General features: G+C 39.0%; 1 protein-coding gene across 6 annotated transcripts in view; it reads left to right on the top strand.

Annotated features, from left to right (window-relative positions):
• The first annotated feature begins 15,115 nt into the window (after window positions 1–15,115).
• LOC133818655 (tRNA threonylcarbamoyladenosine dehydratase) overlaps window positions 15,116–23,612 on the top strand; it is a 61,676-nt gene continuing 53,179 nt past the window's right edge. The window contains exons 1-6 of one of the 6 annotated variants that reach the window (XM_062251668.1): window positions 15,116–15,397; window positions 16,529–16,607; window positions 16,737–16,857; window positions 17,342–17,385; window positions 17,544–17,667; window positions 17,764–17,911. In XM_062251668.1, the coding sequence (XP_062107652.1) occupies window positions 16,766–16,857; window positions 17,342–17,385; window positions 17,544–17,667; window positions 17,764–17,911 (408 nt within the window). In that variant the 5' untranslated portion in view covers window positions 15,116–15,397; window positions 16,529–16,607; window positions 16,737–16,765. The remainder of the gene's footprint in view (window positions 15,398–16,528; window positions 16,608–16,736; window positions 16,858–17,341; window positions 17,386–17,543; window positions 17,668–17,763; window positions 17,912–23,612) is intronic. The other 5 variants (XM_062251667.1, XM_062251665.1, XM_062251666.1 and 2 more) reach the window with 5 other exon arrangements.

The raw sequence follows: 23,612 nt of genomic DNA, 5'->3' as shown, positions 1-23,612 counted from the left end.
AAGGTAAGAATCTGCACTCGGTTATGTGATTGTGTTGGGACTAAGGGTTCCCTATATTTGTATGTGATGTCATGAGATGGTATTATGCCATGGGGAGATGTGATAAATGGCCTAAGAGTGCCGGAATCAATATTTGCGCACAGGGCGCGGCTCGGCCACTGGTAACTGAGGTTAAGTACATAATCACTGAGCTCGGCCTAAGCGAGCCGGAGTCAGTGGGATAATCAGAGGGTGCGGCCTAAGGGCGTCAACCCTGGATTTTGGTGTGATATGTTTATTATTGTTTAGACTGATGATTATGACGAGTTTGTTATCTGAATAACTGATTATTGGCTTGTAGGTTGGTATTGTTGTTTATGTGAGCAATATAAGGTTGTATATCTGATTGATGATTTGTGAATTATCTGTCTGTTGGTTGTTTCTTATGTTATGCATTATAGTTTTCTTACTGGACCTTGGCTCGCAGGTGCTACATGGTGCAGGTAAAGGCAAGGGCAAGGTGGACTAGTTTTGAGTTGGAGAGCTCTGGGGCTAAATGTACATAGTCAGCTGATCGGCCGCCACGGCCGAGGATTGGTGCAGGGATAAGAGAACCTAAAATGTCTATTTGCCCTTAGAGTGGCTAGTAGTTGTATATTTCCTGGAATTTTGTAAATTGTCCTTAAACTCTATTTATTTTGGGATCCCATGTATGAAATGTTTATTTAAATGAAATGTATCTTTTATGATCAAAATCTTTTAACTCTAGTTCAATTATAGCTTTAGTAACACGTTTCTAACTAAATGACTTGATTAGCAAGTCTTGCACCTTTATAAACACATAGTGTAACGGTCTTGGCTATCTAGGGCGTTACACTCTCACTGCCTCAATCTTACTTGGGTCAACCAGAATCCCTCCTTACTGACAATATGGCCCAGAAACGAGACTTGCGGTAACCAAAACTCACACTTGCTGAACTTAGCATATAACCTATGCTCTCTCAACCGATGCAATACCAGGCGTAAATGTTGCTCATGCTCTGTCTCTTACTGAGAGTACACCAATATGTCGTCAATGAACACAATCACAAATTTATCCAAATAATCCTTGAAGACCTTATTCATCATATCCATAAAGGTTGTTGGGCGTTGGTTAATCCAAAGGACATAACCAGGAATTCATAGTGTCCACATTTAACACCCCATGTCACTATGGTTGCTTCCTGGAATGACGACTTGCCCTGCAAACCAAAACGAGTCTTTCCAACGTGCTTTTTCCGGAAGTGTGGCCAACGGGGATGTCGGACCCCAAAAACAGGGGTGATTGTGACAGTCAGAATCCTGTGATCCATAGGGTGATTGTGACAGTCAGAATCCTGTGATCCATAGGGGGAAAGACCAGGTAAAGTTGTGCAATCCCACATCGCCTAAGGAAGGTCTAGTGTGATGATTCTGAGATTGTGTAGGTATGGGACTACATAGTTAAAGATGACTTAAATGGACTGATGGGTACTACCTATGCCAACAAGACGCATCTTCTTTTTGGTAGCCCATCACTTGAGAACTCCAAAGTTAAACGTGCTTAACCTGGAGTAGTCTCATGATGGGTGACCTCCTGGGAAGTTTTCCTAGGAAGCATGCGAGTGAGGAAAAAGCACACTAGAAAAACTCATTTTTGTTTTTTAGGGCCAGTCGTCATTCCAGGAAGCAGTCATAGTGACGTGGGGCGTTACCCTAAGGGGGGTCGATCGTATGTGCCATTACTATGTGAGAAGTAATAAGGCTTAGGGTCTTCAAGGATTATCTGGACAAGTTTGTGATCGTATTCATTGACGACATAGTGGTGTACTCCCAGTCAGAGACAGAGCACGAGCAGCATCTACGCCTGGTATTACAGTGGTTGAGAGAGCATAGGTTATATGCTAAGTTCAGAAAGTGTGAGTTTTGGCTACCTTAAGTAACATTTCTGGGTCATATTGTCAGTAAGGAGGGGATTCTAGTGGACCCAAGTAAGATTGAGGTGGTGAGAGATTGGCCCAGGGCGAGCAGTGTACCAAAGGTTAGGAGCATTTTGGGATTGGCAGGGTACTATCGGTGGTTCATCAAGGGATTCTCTAGAATAGCCACACCATTGACCGAACTGAGACATAAGAAGACTAAGTATGTATGGACAGACAGGTGTGAGAACATTTTCAAGGAGTTGAAGCAGCAACTGATCACCGCTCCAGTATTGAGTCTACCGTCAAACAATGAGAAGTTTGTAGTCTATTGTGATCCTTCTAGACCAGGTTTGGGGTGTGTACTGATGCAAGCCAGAAAGGTAATAGCCTATGCGCCGAGACAGTTGAAGGAGTATGAGCAGAGTATGTATGGTGGTGGTATTTGCACTAAAGGTTTGGAGACATTATTTATATGGCGAGAAGTGCAAATAATACACTGACCATAAGAGTTTGAAGTACTTGTTTACTTAGAAGGATCAAAATATGCACCAGAGGCATTGGCTGGAATTGGTAAAGGATTACGATTGTGATATTATATACCATCATGGGAAGGCTAATGTGGTGGCTGATGCGTTGAGTCGGAAGGGCCCAGGACAATTGTTCAGTTCGAGGTAGATATCAAATAAGTTAGCTGAAGAGATGACTACAGCAGGTATTGAGCTAGTAGTTGGATAGCTAGCCAATATCACTCTTCAGTCCACGCTCCTTGAAAGGATCAAGGAGGCACAGGGGGAGGATCCCCAGTTGAGAGAGCACAAAGAGGGCATCTTAGCCAGAGTGGCTAAAGACTTTTCTATTTCGAAAATGGGATTACTGAAGTACAAAGGTCAGATTTGCGTTCCGATGGATTCCGGTATCCGGCGAGAGATCTTAGATGAGTCTCATACCACTCCCTATTCTTTACATTCGGGTATGACGAAGATGTACCAAGATTTGAGAACTTTGTATTGGTGGTCGGGAATGAAGAGGGATGCGGTGGATTATGTGGCCAAGTGTTTGACTTGTCAATAAGTAAAGACTGAATATCAGAGGCCAACAGGGTTGTTGCAGCCTCTAGGGATTTCAGAGTGGAAATGGGAGGATATCACCATGGACTTCGTGGTTGGATTATCAAAGATTGTGGGACAACATGATTCGGTGTGGGTGATTGTGGGCAGGTATACCAAGTCAGACCACTTTTTGCCTATTAAGACAACTTATACTGTGGAGCAGTATGCTGAATTGTATGTGAAGGAAATTGTTCGACTTCATGGGGCTTCGAGGTCGATAGTATCCGACAGGGACCCCACCTTCACCTCCAAGTTTTGGGAGGAGCCTGTAGAAGGCTATGGGCACACAGTTGCGGTTTAGTACCACTTATCATCCTTAGACTGATGGACAGTCTAAGAGGACGATTCAGATATTGGATGATATGTTACGAGCCTGTGTGCTGGATTTTGAGGGATCTTGGAGTAAGTATCCCCCTCTGATTGAGTTTTCATATAATAATAGTTATCAGGCGACTTTCAGAGTGGCTTCGTATAAGATGTTATATGGGAGGAAGTGCAGATCACCCATCCATTGGGATGAGACGGGTGAGAGGAGGTATCTTGGTCCTGAGGTTGTTCAAAGGACCAATGAGGCAATTGACAAGATTAGAGCTCTAATGCCTCCCAGAGTTGGCAGAAGAGTTACTCAGACTTGAGACGTAGGAGCGTAGAGTTTCAGTTTGGGGACCATGTGTTTCTCAGAGTTTCTCCTTTGAGATGGGTGAAACGGTTTGGAGTAAGAGGCAAGTTGAGTCCTAGGTTCGTTGGCCCCTTTGAGATTTTGGAATGGGTTGGAGAGGTAGCTTACAGATTGGCAATGCCTCCAGCTCTATCAGGGGTTCACAATGTATTTCACGTATCCATGCTCCAGAAGTACGTATCAGATGCTACGCATGTGCTGAGTTATGAGAAGTTAGAGCTGGATCAGGATTTATCATACGAAGAGAAGTCGATTCTGATTCTAGACCGAAAGGATAAAGTCTTGCGGAGCAAGACCATCGCCTTAGTGAAAGTGTTGTGGAGGAACAACAAAGTGGAAGAGGCGACTTGGGAACTTGAGACAGATATGCGGGATCGATATCTCGAGTTATTCAGGTAATTTCAAGGATGAAATTTCTGTAAGGAGGGGATAGTTGTAGCGTCCCAAATTTTCTAATAAGGCTTAGAGCCTTGATTAGTGTGACGGGAGGGCAATAATTGATTTAATTATGTTAATATGTGAATTTAATTACTATGTGATTATAAATGCATGTTTAGGTGAATTAAATATGATGTGGGCCCCATCTAGTTAATAGGGGCGTATTTGTAATTTTAGCCCGTTGAGGGCATAACTGTGATATTTGTGTTTATTGTGATTGATACCACGAGTGAGTGGTGATATATTGGTGATGTGCGATTCGAGACGGCCCTAGGGAGTAGTTAGCTAAATAGTCACAACAGGGTCGAATACTTGGCTCAGGAGGAACCTAGGGGTATTTTGGGAACACAGTTGGTGTTCAGGATTTACTGGGTAACGGGTAGTAATTTAACAATTATTTAGACATGTCGGGATTGACACAGGAATTTATAGGAATACTCGAGGACTTAGCGAGATGTGGCATGTGACGAAGTTTCCCTTGGTGGCACTTGAGAATTTAGATAGGCTTAAGGGGGGTATTTTGGACTTTTGGCTAGGGGTGGGTTTAAACACTTAGGCAGCTGATGACTTGAGAAAATACTAGAATTAAGTGAAAGACAAAACAACAACTCTCAGCTCTCTCTCTCTCATTCGACTCTCACTCTCTCTCTATGGTGCTTGAGAATTTTGGTGAAACCTTGAGGATGATTTTAGGCTGAAGAACTGGAGGATTGTACTTGCTAAAGCTTAAGGGTTAGCTCAAGGTGAAGTTATCTGTAAGGTAAGGGTTGAATTTAAGTTGATTTTTGCTGAATTCTGTTGGGAATTTGATATTGCATGTGAGCTGAATTGCTGGTTTAATTTTGGCTAATTGGAAAGGTTATGAAGTGGTTTTTGGGATGATTAGGATGTTTAGGCTATAAGGATAAGGATTCTAGGCTTAATTCTAAGTTTGGTTGATGATTGGGTATGAATTTAGGGTTTAGGCTCGAGGAAAAATGCAGAAAAGAGGTTGGATTTTTGGGTTTGGGGGCTCGGGCTGCAGCCCTGTTCTTCAGGCACCGCGGCCCGTGTGTTCGAAGAGGCTAGAAAGCCCCTGTTTTACCTAGGCGCGTCGCGGCCCTGGAGGGCATGCCGCGACCCATGTCCTCCAATGAGGAGGGCCTTTCCTCTGACCAAGTAGCAGGCCACGACCCTAAAGGGCATGCCGAGACCCTAAATGGGGAAAAAAGGGGGGGAAATTAATGTTTTAAGGCTCGGGAAGAATTCTACTACCTGGTTTAGTGGAATTCAAGGTCCCGGAGGCTAGATTAATATTCTGAAGTTATTTATTGGATTAGAACTTGATGGATGGTTATTATGAATGCGTTGTGACTAGGTTTTCAACGAGGCTCGGGTTAGAGGATTGTGCTCGGGATCGCGGTATTCAGATTGCTTGGGACACAAGTAAGAAAATTGTTGAACCCATAGAGCAAGGCATGGCCCTATTGCTTGTATTGTCGAGCGCGACCCTAATGTTTATGTTTAGTATGTGTTTAAATATCTGTGAATATTATGTATATTTATGAATGAACGGTGAGGCCGAGAACGGCGAAGGCCGAGAACGGCGAGGGCCGAGAACGACGAAGGCCGAGAACAGCGAGGGCCGAGAACGGCGAAGGGCGAGAATGGTGAAGGCCGAGAACGGGGAAGGCCGAGAATGGCAAGAAGCCGAGTACGACAAGGGGTCGGGATCGGCTTTAAGCACACTTAGTGTAGGCCACTAGGGTGAGACCCTTTGAATGTTATGTTATATGTTATATGTTGAGTTTTCTTGTTGGGCTTCGGCTCACGAGTGCTCTATGGTGCAGGTAAGGGCAAAGGAAAGGTCGACCAACCATGAGTACGGAGAGCGTGGAGCGACGGGTACATGTTCAGCCTACCTAGCTACCACGGCCAGGGTTATTTTGGGGAAAATGTACTGTAATGATTGTTTTGTCGCTTAGGTCGACCTTAATTGAATTTTTGAGTTGTAATGTATTTTCTAATCAATATTTTGGGATCCCAACTTTATAACTTTCTAAGATTTCAACGAATGACCAAATTTTTAAACTACATGTCTTTAAACGAGTTTTATTTTAGCTTAGTCACACTTTTAACCTGTAGAGTCCAAGAACTTTACTTAGCTAATTGTTTAGTAGTATTATAGTATGTTTAGTGTTATCATTGTTACTTTGGATTTTTGGTTCAGACCAGGAGTTATTTGGACACTCATAGTAGTACTTATAGATTTTCTAAGTTTAACCTATAGTTTAAGAATATTAATTATAACCTAAGCTTTGATTAATGTGACTGATATTAAGGATTATATTATTATATTATAAGGTTTAGACATCAACCAATAGGATTTTAAGCACATGTTTTGAATGGTAATTAAGGATTAAGTATTTTTTTAGGATTAAATTAAATAAGGGTAAAAGTTTGAATGTATAGGGTCAGTCAGCAGCTTTGAGCACGTTGAGGGCTTAGTCAAGGCTGTTTACTCCATTCAAACTTAGCTAAAAATGTGTAAATTCGTGTTTAAATATTCAGCGTATGCCGATATATCGCAGCTATAGGGGGCGATATGTCGCAGCACGTAGATACGGAAAACACGAATCGATGCACGGTCGCCTCGGGAACAAAGGTCCAGGCGATATATCGCCTATAGGGGGCGATATATCGCCTCCACCAGCATGAATTCAAATACATTTGAATTCTTTTCCCTTCAGCCATTCAAACTCCTTCAACAGTCCAGCATCTTCTGAACGAGTCTTCAGCCTCTGCTGAACGATTATTCAAATGATTTTCACCTAAAAAGCCATTATTTTTATTCAAGTAAAATCAAGATATTTTCATTCCCAAACTCTATAAATAGGACCTAGTACCCAGCCATTATTCACCATTTGCTCTAAGTTCAGAGGCTGCTAGTGTTAAGTGAGTGTGAGAGTGTAAACACTTGGTTTGGGGAAAAACTATAAGCTTAAACATCATAAGCTTATCAAACACTTTGGGAAGTAAGTGAGTGCTATAGTATTTCGGTGGATGTTAGATTGATCTTGCAATCTTTGAGGTAAACCCAAAACTCTAGTTATTTTCTGTATTTTATGTTATTTCCTTTCTCAAAACCTTCTACTCAGTCCCCTAACCTTATTCTTATTTTGGTTAGGGAATCCAAGCTTTTAAGCATATAAGTTGGTAAGTATGTTTTCTATGGTTTAGTCTTTCCATCTCTTTCATTTCATCTCCTTTCTTTAGACTTACTCTTTTTTTTATGGTTTTAGGAGTGTTCCAACAATCCCAGCTCAGTCCATAATCTCGGTAACTTTGGTAAGGAAAATAGGCTAGAATCTACATGTTTATGATTATGCTATTTTATGTGTTATGTTTTCATATGTTATATGTTATTGATGTGTATGTTGTAGGCTTGGGCATATGCCTATTTGACTAACAAGACCCCAAAAGGATTGTGGGCATAAGCCTATTTAGCTGGTAGGACCCCACTAATCTCATGGGCATAAGCTTGTTTAGTCTATGGGACCCCAAGTAATAATGGCCATTATAATAAGTGAATTATGTGTTATGATATGTCTTTATGTTTTCTTATGAAATTATGTATATGACTATGTGTTAGGTTTTCCTTGCTGGGCATTAGGCTCACTCCTTTCTGTTTATGTGCAGGAAAATAAGTTTAGAGGCGGTAAGATTCGTGACGCTTGGAGGATGTGTATCGATGATGAATGGAGTCAAGGGGCCGAGCGTTATTCGATTCGAGGATATAGTCTCCTTTTATGTTTTTATGGTTTTTATGTGTATTTTCCGCATTATTATGTAATGTCTTTTATTTTAAATCATGTTTTGTTTTAAAAACAATGGGATCCCAAAATCCTTCTTAGTATTCTGTTTATTTGTAAATAACTCTTATTTTCAAGTTACTCAATAAATTATGGTATTTTCGTAAAAATGTAAGTTTTATGTATAGTTTCGATAATGGTCCAGTTAGTCTAGATTAGTGGGTCATTACATAACCTAAGACCTCGATTAGCGAGCTAATGGCACATTTTTAACTCACATAGTAGCGACTTTAAGGAAATAGGGCGTTACAACTTGGTATTAGAGCATGCCAAGGTTTATGGTTCCTAGAGATCGACCAAACATGTATGCTCGCTACCAGTGGCAATCTCGACTCAGGGTTGGTTGGTAATTAATGAATTATATGCTTAATTGCTTGTGTTAAGTGCCATGTTTGCCTGAATATATAGATAGAGGATGATGAATGTGTTATTATATATGCATGATGTTAGGGCATGGCCCCTTGATTGTTTTATGTTGTGTGTGACTGAAGGAAAAAACTCATTGCAGGATCTTTATTTATTTTCATGCAATTTACATATTATCAACACAAATATGCAAATTCCTAGAACATGCTCCTATGAAATTGATACAAATACAAAGTAAAGTAAAAACTTACATTACGCAGCGGAACTGGAACAACTCCTTCCTTCAATCTCTCTAACCCTTGATTCCTTTCTGTAGCAGAGTATTATGAAGAGATTGAACTAGATCAGCAACACAGTCTTCCTCACCAATCCTTTGATCAATCTAGAACTAGTGTGGGCTGGTTCTCAACACATGAGATAGAGATCTAGAAAAGAAGAAGAGAAAGTGGCTAAGAAAGGATTAGAGTGTCTAGGTTTTCACTTACCCAAATCAACTGAGACTGACTTGCTTCTAAAAACCCTAGATATCATATTCCTTATATAGGCAACTTAATGGGATTTATTTAAATTTAAATTAATTAAAAATAATAAACAAAACTAAAAGCCTTGGACTGCCATAAATGAACTTGGGCCCAATCTCTTTATTTTGAATTTAAATCCCAACTGGGCCTAAATTCAAAACCTTTTATTTATTTATTTTTTAATTAATTAATTAAATCCTTATTCAAATTAACTAATTATAATTTGAAACTTGATTTAATATTATTTATTTATATTGATACCAATTTATCAATATTAATAAATTTACCCAAATATTCTCTTTTATTCTCTAAATCTCATATCTCTGTAAATTTTCCAAAATTGACCTAGTCAACTTTAAAAATCCTAATTGATAATTAAATCAATTAATTGAGACATTCTAGATGATTTACTCAAAGGTGATGCGGGGACCATGGATCCATGAAATCAAGCTCCAACAAGTTACCGTGAATTTATTTACGAATAATTTCACTACCTTATTAATTCCTCGTGACTCCACTATAGACTCGGAATTGAACTCTTGAATTCATAGAACGTATTTTCAAAACCATAAATACGTTATCCATTGTTATAACCATTACAATCAGTCAATCCTCTATCGATGACTTACTAACGAGCTGGGTGCAAATTACCGTTTTACCCCTCATCAGTATTTTATCCTTAACTCCCACTAAGTTCCTTATAAATGATATTTCCGTTAACTTAATCACAGAAATGAGATCTCAATCATTTAACCTTTTGAACAAAACAATTAAGGAAATCATCTTTTCACTTCTCATACAGAAGTTATAGATTTCGTATCTATGAATAATACTCCCACTCAATTACACTAATAAATCTCCAAGATGTAAGTATAGGCTAGACCGTAGGGTAAGCTGGTAACGAACAAGTCAAAAGATTTAAATAATATAATTAGCAGAATATTATCACTCAGAATTAAGATCGGCTTAATATATGGTCAACGTTGTGACATTGATTAGATTTGATAACAACGATACTTATTTATCAATCAATAATCAATATCGGTCCTAGTCCGATGTAACTAAATACATCCGATCTTATCTACTTGGTCGATGCCTTGGACAAGACATCACACCCTGAATGTGTAAGTAGATCATATCGTAGATTGCCTAATCAGTGAAAATCCAATGCACTGATCTAATCTTAGGACTCGTTCTTTTGAACATATAATTACAACTATAATCCACTGTGACCTAGTCACTATAATTGTAACTATCCATATGTTCGGGATTTTATAAATGTTTGTATTATTTCAATAATCATGTAATAAAACAAGCAAGCAACATGGTTGTCAAACTAAATGATTTCTACTACTTTTATTGATAATATGAAATCATGCTACATGTCCGACATGGTTTTATAAGGGCATAAAACCCAACAGTGACTTGTGGACTTGCTGGTTATGATTGGTTGATGAAATTGGGAGGTGATTTTGGATGTTGTTATCATGTCTGATGTGCAGCATCATTGATTGCAGGCATATTGCAGTAATGCCTTAGCGATCAATCAGACTCCGCTGCAATAGGGTCGAGGATGACAACCAGGGTCAGGACCCTCCATCTGCCCCACCAAATTGGCAATAGTTATTTGCTGAGATGGAAGTTAGACTTCATCGAACAAAAGAAGAGCTTCAACAGTTGAGGCAGCATACCTTTTCTCAGGGCATTGGGTTATAGGTTCCACAGGCTATGGCACCAGTGCCAGCCCATCTTGCTATGGAAAATAGGTGGGAACCTTTGTATGAGAGGTTCAGGAAGCAACATCCTCCCACCTTCGAGGTGGCCCAGACCCACTACGGGCAGAGCAGTAGATGAACATGATTTCTTCCATCCTGGATTTCATGAGGGTGAAAGGGAATGAGATAGTAGCCTGCGCCAGCTACATGTTGAGAGAGGATGCCCACATCTGGTGGGATGTTGTGTCTCAGAGAAGGAATATTGCAGTCATGACCTGGGAAGAGTTCAGAAATATATTCAATGAGAAGTATTATAGTGTCGCAGTCTGAGCTGCAAAGGTTGATGAGTTTACAAACCTGACTCAGAACTGGATGACGGTTACTGAGTATGCTTTGAAGTTTGATCGGTTAGCGAAGTTCGCGCCAGATTCGGTGCCTACTAACATGACACGAAGAGATCGATTTGTGTGGGGATTGAATGTTATGATTGCCTGTGACACCAAGATAACTTTGGATCTGGGAACTACCACCTATACTCAGGTAGTGGAGAAGGCCCTTACAGCTGAGGGGGCTGAGGATCAGATATGGAGAGAGGGCACTACTAGGTGCGATGTTCGGAGGACGGTGCCTCCTTTTACTGGATCTAGCCGAGGTAGTGGCCCTAGTGAGCAGAAGAGAAAGGCCCCAAACTCTTTTGTTCCTCCTGGCTCGAATAGGAGGGCACGGGGTGCTTTCAATGCCCGTTAAGGTGGGGGAGACAACTGAAGAAGTTTCCCAGTGTGTCCTCAGTGCAGACGATGACATCAGGGAGAGTGCCGGATCAGGGCCTGCTTTTCTTGTGGAAGCATCAGTCATTTGAGGAAGGACTGCCCACAAGCTAAGAAGGAAGAGCCGAAATAGAGCGACAGTCTCACTCCTGCCAGAGTATTTACCTTGACCCAGACTGAGGCTGAGGCTAGCCCCTCAGTCGTGATAGGTCAGATTTCTAGTGCTGGTTCTTATTTTACTGCATTGATTGACTCAGGGGCTAATCTTTCATTTACTAGAGTGATAGATCAGCTGTGTAGGCCTAGTGATTTGTATGCTAGGGGATTTCAGACTTTTCTATCGACTAAGGAACTGGTAGTCTCTAGGAGATTGGTTAGAGCATTGCTAGTAGAGATAGACAACAGGGAGTTGTCCATGGATCTGATTGAGCTAACAATGGATGACTTTGATATGATCCTAGGGATGGAATGGTTATCGAAGTATGGGGCGATGATTGCCTGCAAGCGCAGGATGGTGACCTTTGAATCGGAAGGGGAGGTACCATTTATATTCGTGGGGACAGTGAGTGGACCGCGAGTACTTATGATTTCGGCACTGAAGGCTAGAGACCTAATGCAAGAGGGTTGCATAGGATTCCTAGCAAACATTGTCGATACTTCTAGAGTTGTTTCGGTTGGACCAGATGAAACCAGACTAGTATGTGAGTTTCTTGATTTGTTCCCCACAGACTTGCCTGGGTTTCCACAACACCGAGAGATCGAGTTCGTCATTAAATTGGCGCCAGGGGCAAAGCCAATATCTCAGACATCTTATAGAATGGCTCCGATAGAGTTGAAGAAATTGAAGATTCAGTTGCAGGAGTTACTGGATTTGAAATTCATCAGACCGGGGTGCTCCAGTGTTGTTCGTCAAGAAGAAGAATGGATCCTTAAGGATGTGTATTGACTACAAAGAGTTGAACAAGTTGACCATTAAGAACAAGTACCCACTACCTAGGATCGACGACTTGTTTGATCAGCTACAAGGGAAGACGGTGTTCCCTAAGATTGACCTTTGGTCAGGCTACCACCAGTAAAAAATTAAAGAGGAGGACATACCAAAGACCGCTTTTCGCACGAGGTATGGACACTATGAATTCCTTGTTATGTCCTTTGGATTAACCAACGCCCGAGCAGCCTTTATGGACTTGATTAATAGGGTCTTCAAGGATTATCTAGACAAGTTTGTGATCGTATTCATTGACGACATACTGGTGTACTCCCAGTCAGAGACAGAGCACGAGCAGCATCTATGCCTGGTATTACAGCGGTTGAGAGAGCATAGGTTATATGCTAAGTTCAGAAAGTGTGAGTTTTGACTACCCCAAGTGTAACGCCCTGGGTAGCCAAGACCATTACACTGAGTGTTTTATAAAGGTGCAAGGCTCACAAACTAAGTCATTTAGTTAAAAACGTGTCACTGAAACCATAATTGAACCAGGGTTAAACGATTTTGGTCATAAAAGATACATTTCATTTAAGTAAACATTTCGTACATGAGATCCCGAAAGAAATAGAGTTTAAAGGATAGTTTACAAAATTTACAACTACAAGCCACTCTAAGGCAAAATAGACATTTAAGGTTCTCCTGTCCCTGTCCATCACTCGGCTATGGCAGCCGAGCAATTGACTATGTACATTCCGCCTCTAAAGCTCTCCAAATTAGGGTTGGTTCAGCTTAAAGTTTGTTACTTTGATTCCGGTCATCTTCTCCAGCGATGGCGAAAAAACCTATGCTTCCCACATATCAAAATGACCACCTTGAAGAGTAGGTCGCGATAGTACCACTCTTGAGCCCAAAAGACTAGTAATGTGGTTGAATTTTTTTTAAAGTCGTAGAAAAGAGAGAGAAAGATGAGAGAATTAGTAAAAAAAAAAGGACAAACAACCCTATAGCCCCCTTCATTTGCCAAGTGTTGTCATTTACCCCCTATGTTTTGTATTTATATCCACTTGCCCCATTATTTACAAAATGAGTTATCATTTGCCCCATTTAATGTTAGACAACGGTAAAAAAAAAGATGATTTTCACATTTTTTTTAATAATTAAAAAAATAACTACAAATATATGTATGTTAATTTTTAATTGCATCAACCTTAAAGAAAGCTACCAATACATTTTTATATTTTTTTTCCATTTTTTCTTAGCTATAAATATGAGCATATATTTTATAAATTAATTAATATATATATGCTCATATATATATAATTAAAAAGATAATTAATGTATTTCCATGGTAGCAGCATCAAAAAGAGGCATACTAGTATACTTCTTCGGTGTTTTTGGTCCATGAACAATTTTTGGCGCAATTATTTTTATGACCATGTACATTGTAGTTATTTAAAGTATCCTACAAATTTTTGATATTTTTTGAATAATTTACAATGCGGAAAATAAAGTTCAAACATGCTATTTTCTACGCACATAAAAAAATTAGTCACACGTGCAACACTTTTTTTGAACCTTGTTTTCAGTACTATAAACTATTTAAAATTTTCTAAAAATTTCAAAGATGCTATAAATAATTATAATATACATGGTCATAAAATTATTTTACCAAAAACTATTCACAGGTCGAAAACGCGCTAGGGTGCATTAGTGCATCTATTTTTAATGCTCATGCAACATAATTTTTCTATATATATATATTAGTTGTCCATTTTTCCTTTTTCTTTTGCCCATTTTTTTTCTTTTCTTTATCCTATTTTTGTTTAGCAATATATATATATATATAAAAGTATATATACATAATTTAAGGGTGATATAATTAAAGAGTAATATATATATAGTTTCTTTCAAAAAAAAAAAAAAAGTTATTTTTTAATTATTAAAAAAAATCAAAGTGGGAAAATTGTATTTTTTGGTGGTAGACTAAAATGAAAATGGAGCAAATGATAATCATTTTATAAAATAATGAGGCATAGTACAAAACCTAATGAGAGAAGACAACTCTTAGCAAATGATGGGTTCTAAAGGTGATTTGTCCTTCAAAAAATGATCTCTAAAATTTCTTTATCTATTTTGGTAGTGGACTAAAATGAAAATTCAGCAAATAATAACCTGTTTTGTGAATAATGAGGCAAGTGGACACATTACAAAATATAAGGGTAAATGTTAACTCTTATCAAATGATGGGGCTAAATATTATTTGTCCTTAAAAAAATGATCTCTAAAATTTATTTGATTAGATCGTGGTAAAAAATATCCTTTATTACACAATGGTAAAAAAAAAAACTAAAAAATATAAAAAAAATGACATATTTGTAAATATAATGGTGATATTTGGTAGTACTTAAAAATTAAAAATATAAGTGTTGTTTGGTAATACTTAAAAAAATAATTTTTATTTAATTAACTAAAAATTTAACGATTAAACATAAAACAATGTTTGATAACTCTAATTTTATTTATTATTTTTCAAATTTTTAATTAAAATTTATTAAAATTTTAAAATAAAATTATTGGCTTTCAAAATTTTTTTAAACTGTTTTTACCTTTTTGTTCTTTTCATTTTCAAATCAACACCTCATTTTATATTATTAAATAAAAAAATAAAAATAAAAGTTATCAAACACATTTATTAATTTTTATTTTTTTTTGTAAAAATTTTAAAAACAAAAATTTTACCGACACAACTAATATTATAAGGTAATTTTGTAAATATAAATTTTCCAATAATATATCACTCCAATAATCCAGTCCCAGTCCTGGGTTTAAGTTAAAAATCCCTGTACGACGAAGAATAAATATTTCTATGTCGTTCTGGGTTTGAGGAAGAACATTTTCTCCTTCCCCCAGCTTTTACTGATATTCAGTTTTCAATTCTCGACGCTCTCACCTCCACTACAGCCAGTCGTCTCTCTCAGCCCTTTCGCACATCTATTTCGGCTATCCCCTTCAGCCGTAACTCTTTCTCTTCGTCTGTCTCATTCTCAGCCTCGGCAGTCATCTCAGTCTTGCCTCCTTTTCAGCCGTTAAAGCTCCTTTCGCGGGTGTGTTTCTTTTTATATGCTTATATATATATATATATATATATGTACGTATGTATGCTAGCAATTCGCAATTTTTTGACGGTCTTAGATTTTGGGTTGTGGTTTGCCTTTTATAATGTGGGTTGTCTCGGTATTGTTCTTGGTGCATTGGTTATTCTTATCAATCCAAGTATTTTGGATTCTTACCAGAGAACCCATTTGGCCTTAATTTGATTAACTAAGAATATTATGTGAAACCGAGACGAGAGTGTGAGAATTTTAGCCGTTGTATTTCAAACTTTTTGTTAGCCTTTTTGCTGTTGCCATGTTGTAAATCTTTTGGTCGAATGCACTCTTGCTGTTGCCATGTTTTAAATTTAATATTGTTTTCATCTAATCCTATGCGTCATGTTTTGCTATGCGTCATGTTTTGGTGGAATGCACTCATGAATCTAGTTTGTAGAGTTGTACTTTTTTATTCTTGACTACGTGACAGTTTTTTTTCTTTCTTTTTGCTAGAACTATATGACAGTTTGTTTACAAAGTGAATTCTACTTGTTTGATTGATGGGTACGCTATTCTAAGATGAATAATTTTTTTTTATATATATATATATATATAAACAAAACACCAACGTGTATGGATAAAATAAGTACTAAGATGTTCTATTTTTAACCCTAAAATCCATAAAGAAAGAAAGATTACTTCGGGGAATGCTACAAGGTGGCTTGGATGATTGTTGTGACTTGTGAGCTTTTGATTTTGTTTTTGTATATGAACTAATTAATAATATTTAGTTTCTTACTATCTATAAATTTACAATTATAGGTATAGAGTGACTAAATTATTATGAGATTTTGTAATAGAGATCACATGCATGTGCTCTTGTGTTAGTTATTTTGTTGGCTCTCTTTAAAGTCGTTTGTCTTATAAGTCAGTAAATATATGCGAAACGTTACTGATTGTTGCTTATGGATCATTTCTAATAATTAGTGATGAAACAATTAAAATAATTGGGTTTCTTCTACGCACAGTTAGTATCTTTATAAACATTTGACATCTATGTCACATATTCCTTTAAAGAGGAAGAACACTGTAAAATTTCCAAGTACATGTTATATTTAACATAACGATATTATGTTCCTAGTGCAGATTGAAAATTAGGAATGATTGAAATCAGTGAAATGCCCCTGATATTGATCGTTTTGCCACACAGTTCATTCTTATAGAGGTAAATTAATCTGTCTCACTCTCATGTGTTTTATTATTATTATTAAGGTAAAACATGCCATTTCTGTTGGAGGTATATTTAAGTGGTCTTTCAAACGAAATGAGTGATACTTATTTTGGTTGATTTCAGTGCAGCAAAGTTCCTTCCAACATAGGAAGATGGGGGAGAGATCTAAGAGCTTAGCATTGGTGGGGGCGGGTGTTCTTCTTGGCTCAGCTTCTACCTTGTTTTTTCTCAGACTTATTTCAAGGCAACTCCCATTCACTTCACTTCCTTTCTCATTCAATTTCTCAGTACCGATTCTCATTCTCTATTTACTTTTTTGTACCACCATCAAAAATCCAATTATTCTTGGAGATATTTCAAGGCAACTCCCATTCTTGGACATATTATCATTGTTTCCCATTCTACATTTACTTTTCTCTACCACCTTCAATATTGGATTGTGTGCCTCTTGATTTTGTCAAATTTTTTTTTTGTTATTTTTCAAATATTTTATGTTTATGTATACTTTCCTACATTTCTGCACGAGTCATAGCATGGCTTAGTTATGCCTTTATTTCCTGGCAGAATAAGAAATTTCAGTTCAGATTTCAGAAATCAGATTATCTTTTATAGCTTCCTGTTAAAACAGAGTGGAAGTTTTAGTGTTATGTATTTTTTTTGGTCGCTGCAATAATTGGTTAGTTAGAAGCTCCCAATGACCAAACTGTTTTGCTTTTATATTGTTACAGAAAGTTGGCAATTCAAACCAGCGAAAATGCAATTGAATTGAATTGTAAGTCAATCATCTCATATGACTTGGTTATATGACTAGCTGAAACAACCATGGTTGTTTTCTGTTAGTTATTTCAACTACAGATACATTATATTTTTTTATCTTGTATTTTGCTTCATAAAATATAGCTGTATTATTGATTCTTTTTTGCTTTTAAGGTAATTGGGTTCCTTTAGCAAATACTAAATGCCATGCAGTTGGTGAGGCTCCTAGTTATGGAATGGCTGGTGCAGAGTCTGCAGACATTCTAAGTGATGACATCGTGTCTGAACATTTGACCAGGTTTCTTTACAAGAAATTTCTTTATGAAGGTTTTCAATGGGGAAGCAATAAAAGTCATCTTTTAAATGTCATGTAATGTTACTCTTGTATACTTAGGAATATTCAGTTTCTTGGTCTTGAGTCTCAACACAAAGTTACTGGATCATATGTTGTGGTCATTGGCCTTGGAGGAGTGGGAAGTCATGCTGCATCTATGCTTTTGCGATCTGGAGTTGGCAGGCTCCTCCTTGTAGATTTTGACCAGGTACCTTTGGCATATAAATACTTGTTTGGTTTCTTTTCTCAACCAAATGTGGGGCTTAATGTGTGCAGTGTCAAAATGCAGAGTAAAATATATTTATACTAGTAACTTATACTAGTACACACATCACATGATTTTTCTTTCTTTCTTTTGTTTTTTTTTTTAAAACCAACAACATAATATATTTGTTCTAACTATTTAGTATGTATATAGGAAGAACGTTTGTTTTCTCATTGTTGTTTGTTATTGATATTTTAGTGATTTGATAAATTAAGATAGTCTTTGAAAGAATTCCTCACGCCATCAAATCAAATCATAGAAAATTACAAGAACTACCAAACATTCGAGAGGCACGGTACTTTGCCCAAGAGCAAAGCTCTATCAATTATAACCTTATTCTCTCTATAACCTTTGGCTTATAGTATATGAGCTAGACAATATATATAGTATTCCCCCTAAGTGCACCTGATATACTTATTAAAATCTTATTTGACAGATATTAGACTATTAATAGAAGACTAATTAATAACTAATTCTTTTTATTCCTTTTGGAAAAAGTAGACCTCAGATGGGGTCTTTCATTCCTATCGATACCCCCGCCCAAACTTTTACCTTTGTCCTCAAGAAATTGCTGTAGTAGTTGCTAGTAGGTTATAATCCTCCCAAGTAGCTTCAAATTCTGGAAGATCTTTCCATTTTATCAATACTTCCAACTTAGTGGCGGTCCTTGCATGATTCTGGTGTACATCCAACAATCTCTCAGGTGTAACTTGCATCTCCAAGTCTGCAGAAATGTGTGGGGAATTGTAGGGGCCAAAAGGTGCTGACCTAGGGTCCTTCTTAACTGAGACATATGGAACATTGGGTGTATGGAAGTAGTTGGAGGAAGGTCGAGCTTGTATGCCACTTTTCCCACTCGTTTGAGACTTAGTACTTGGAAAGGGACGAAATTCCTTGGCTGCCAACTTGGCATTTGTTCGTGTAGCCAAAGACTTTTTCTCTACAGGGTTGCAGCTTTAAAAACACTAAGTCAACCTCTTGAAATTCATCTTATCAACTTGGATCTTCATCGTGAAGGATGTTCATCGTGAAGTCATCTAGCATTTCATCTCGTCTCTAACGTGGCCTCTACTGCTAATACCACTGCTGTCCCATGTTCATAATGAATCAATTTTGGCGGATGTCTACCATATAGTGCTTTAAATGGGGTAATTTGTGTTGCTGAATGATAAATGGTGTTGCAGGAGTATTTCGCCCATGGTAGCCATGTTGCCTAAAGCTTCGACCTCTCACTAGTGAAGCATCGGAGATAGGTTTCTAAGCCTATGTTAAGAACCTCTGCTTGTCCATCTTTTTGGGGGTGGTATATGGTGCTATACTTGGGTGTAGTGCCTTGTAACTTAAGTAACTCCTTCCAAAAATTGCTGAGAATATCTCGGCTAGAAATTATTGACTTAGGTATGCCACATAGGTGCACTATTTCTTGCACGAATTTCTCAGCCACTTGGATGGCTATGTAAGGGTGTTGTAACCCCCCACAAAATGTGCATTTTTGGTTAATCAATCAATGACAACCATGAAGCTGTCACATTCTTTGGATTTTGGTAGACTATTAATGCAATCCATTGAAATATCTTCCCAAATTGCCGCTGGTATAGGAATGGGTTGAAGAAGTCTGATTGGGGTTTGAGCTTAATACTTGTTTCCTTGGCATGTGTCACATTGCCTAATAAATTCCCGCACCTCTTTCTCATACCTGCCCAATTAATCTTTGTAGCTAATCATTGATATGTTTTAGCCTCTCCGACATATTCCCAAATTGGTGATTCGTGAAAGGCAGCTAGGATTTTGAAGCCTTGTAATTACTCTTTTTTGGCATGACCAGTCGCTGTATATAGAAGAGCTTCCCTTTGGTTTAAAATGAAATCCCTCATGTTGCCTTCCATTTGTCAAAATATCATTTTTCAAATGCTGAATAAAGTCATATACTGCTGTAATTTGTCCCAAGAATGGCATTGTAGCACTGATAGATTCTTCATGCGAGATAAAGCATCGACAACCTTGTTGCTAGTACTAGTGCGGTACTAAATCTCAAATTGATATCCCATTAATTTGGACAACCATTTTCAATATTCTGCTCCAATCATCTTTTGTTCTTTGAAAAAATGCAAGCTTTTTGGGTAAGTTTTGAAGATGAATTTCTGCCCAAGTAAATAAGGTCTTCAATTCTGTATTGCTAACACAATCACCATGAGCTCTTTCTCGTAGATAGATTTCCTCCGGGCCTGTTCTCCTAAATGTTGGCTGAGGTAAGCAATGGGGTGCTGATTTTTGTAAAAGAACTGCTCCCAAACCAAACCCAGAAGCATCAAATTCTACTGTGAATGGCTTGGAAAAATCCGGTAGAGCAAGCACTGGAATGGGAGTCATTGTTGTCTTTAATGCTGCAAACCTTGTTGCTGCCTCTTTGTTCCAATTAAATTGGTCCTTCTTGAGTTGATGTGTTAATGGTGCTGTAATTCGACCATAGTCTCGTACGAATTTGCTGTAGTAGCCTGTCAACCCGAGGAACTCACACAACATTTTAATTGTTTTAGGCTTAGGCCACTCTTTCATTGCTTGCATTTTGGAAGGATCCGCATCTACTGCCATTGTTGACATTATGTGACCTAGGCAGGCTACTCGTGGTTGGCCAAACTCACATCTCTTAAAGTTCACCAATGATTGTTTGGTCTTCAAAACTTCTAGGATAGTTATAAGATGTTCCTTGTGCTATTCTGTGGTGTTGTAAACAAGAAACGCAAGAATATCATCAAAAAACACCAACAAATTTACGTAAGAAAGGTCTGAATACCTTGTTCGTAAGGGATTGAAATGCTGCCTGTACATTGGTGTGACCAAAAGGCATGACAAGGAATTCATAATGCCCATCACGTGTTTGAAATGCTGTTTTTGGCACATCCTCTACTTTTAATCGGAATTTGATGGTAGCCCAACCTTAAATCTAATTTGGAAAACACCTGAGCACCATGCAATTCATCAAGCAGTTCGTTAATCACAAGTATAGGGTATTTGCCATGTATAGTATCCTTTTCAGTATTATGGACCTTTTTAGGTGATAGGTAGGTGATAGACCACCTATCACATACGTGTACACAAGAGCAGAGAGGAAAGCAAGGGAGACACGTGGCTGAAATATTGTTAGGAGGGTTTTATTCTGTTAGATTTAGGTGCAGGGGGTATGGTGCACCTAAAGCAAATAGTAAATAAACATTGTATTGGGTGAAGGGATTTTCTTTATGCGTATTTTTTATGAATTGTATGAACTGAGGAGAGATTTCCTGGCTCTCGAATTCCAGGGGGAGATTTATATACAGTGAATATTATTTCTGGGTTTCCATATCTGTGTGTTGTTATTCTTTTTGCAGGAGTTTGCCTAACAAATTGGTACCAGAGCCCTTCTTCTAATGGGACCAAAAAAGGACGCACCTATGGAGGTCATCGAGGAGCGATTGGAAGATCTACAGTTGGGGTTTTGGTCGGAATTGATGGGGGTTCGATCTGATTTCCAGCACTTACCCCAAGAGATGGATACGTTGAAATCGGAATTTGCTTCAATGCAGAAGAAAATGGACTTCATGGTGGCTCAAATGACTCAGTTCTTCCAAGCAGCTGGGCAGCCCCGACCAGAGACGACTGCAGCTAGCATCGACAGACAGAGGAAGGCGGTAGAGGCAGAGAATTCGTCGGCGGCGGGACCAGGTACAAATGCTCCAGGTCCATCTTCCCATCCTCACTTCCACAGGTCCGATCAGTGGCCTTCGCCAGATCACCCACACGGTCGAGACTACCGGCCACCACGAATGGAGCTTCCGTTGTTCTCCGGCGACAATCCGGACGGCTGGATATTCATAGTTGAGCGTTTCTTTCTTCTGAACAGGATGTCAGAGGAACACATGCTAGAGGCGACAATCATTGGATTAGAGGGAGATGCTCTATCCTGGTTTCAATGGGAAAATCAAAGGAGGCCGATAACGTCCTGGATGGCGTTGAAGACATTATTGCTGTTAAGATTCCGCACAGTTCCAGTAGGTTCCACGGCGGAGGAGTGGTTGTCCGTGGTGCAGGAGACCACTGTCAAGGACTACCGCCTGAAATGGGAGACACTGGCATCTCGGGTCAGTGGGGTACCCGAACACATTTTGGAAGGGAGTTTTGTTAAGGGGCTGAAGGAAGAAATCAAAGGGCCCTTGCACATTTTGCAACCCGTGGGCCTAGCCCAGATAATGGAGACGGCCCAACGTATAGAGGAAGGGCAACAATTGTTGCTATCAAGCCCAAATGTTAAGGTACCAGCTGCTAAGCCCACCCCAGGAAACACATCCTTTCCACGATACCCTCCCTTCTTCTCGTCCAGGAGCTTGCCGCCAGCTACATCCTTTGGGTCATCTTCCACGGCGCCGTCGTCCACCACGGGGGCTAAGTTGTCCCCGCCGATCAAGCAACCACAAGTGCGCCGGCTGACAGAGGCCGAATACCAAGATAAAAGGGCTAGGGGAGTTTGTTTCAGGTGTGATAAAAAGTTTCATAGGGGCCATGAATGCGAGCAGAAGACGCTGCAAGTTATGTTAATCATGGACGAGGAAGACAGTTCGCCAAATCTGGAATCACCACCAGCAACTCCAGACTCATCCTCAGAAGACACCACAGAAGAAACGCTTGCAACATTATCTCTCAACTCCTTAGTAGGGATCTCTTCTGCCCATACCATGAAGTTGGCTGGGAAAATAGGGCAGCAACAGGTCACTGTGCTTATTGATAGTGGCGCGACACATAATTTTATATCGTCAGAAGTAGTTCGGGCAGCTAACATACCACTAACAGAGACAACCTGCTATGGCATATTGCTGGGAACCGGGAGTAAGGTGCGGGCTGAAGGAATTTGTTCCCAAGTTACACTGGATTTAGGAACCTTACAAGTAGTGACTGATTTTTTGCCACTTGATTTGGGGGGAGCAGATGTTATACTCGGCATAAAGTGGCTTGAAACGTTGGGAAATATGCAAGTAAATTGGCGAACAATGGTGATGCGGTTTGAGATAGCTGGAACGTTGGTCACATTGCAGGGAGACCCGACTCTCTGTAAATCACAGATTTCCCTCAAAGTAATGATCCGAACAGTCCAAAACGAGGGGCAAGGATATTGGGTGCAGCTGAGTTCTTTGGTTCAAGGGGACATAGAGCCGGCAGAGTTGGGTTCACAAGAAGAGGTGGCAGCAGTTTTGCAGAAACATGAAGAAGTTTTTAATATGCCAGCTGGATTACCACCCAAAAGAGTTCGGGAGCATGCGATTACACTGAAAGAAGGGGTCGGGCCGATTTCAGTTCGTCCTTACCGTTATGCCCAGGTCCAAAAGGATGAAATAGAGCGTTTAATGGCAGAAATGTTACAGTCAGGAATTGTACAGCCTAGTACTAGTCCCTTCTCCAGCCCGGTGTTACTAGTCAAGAAAAAGGATGGAAGTTGGAGGTTCTGTGTGGACTATCGTGCACTGAATAGGGAAACAATAGCTGATAAATTTCCTATTCCAGTTATAGATGAGCTCTTAGATGAACTACATGGGGCCACAGTGTTCTCGAAGTTAGACCTCAAGTCAGGTTATCATCAGATTCGAGTAGCAGCAAAGGATGTAGAGAAAACAGC

The sequence above is a fragment of the Humulus lupulus genome, chromosome 2 (genome assembly GCF_963169125.1).
Source record: "Humulus lupulus chromosome 2, drHumLupu1.1, whole genome shotgun sequence".
NCBI classification, from domain to species: Eukaryota; Viridiplantae; Streptophyta; class Magnoliopsida; order Rosales; family Cannabaceae; genus Humulus; species Humulus lupulus.
Note: the sequence above shows the minus strand (reverse complement) of the source record. Positions and strands in the feature narration are given on the sequence as shown.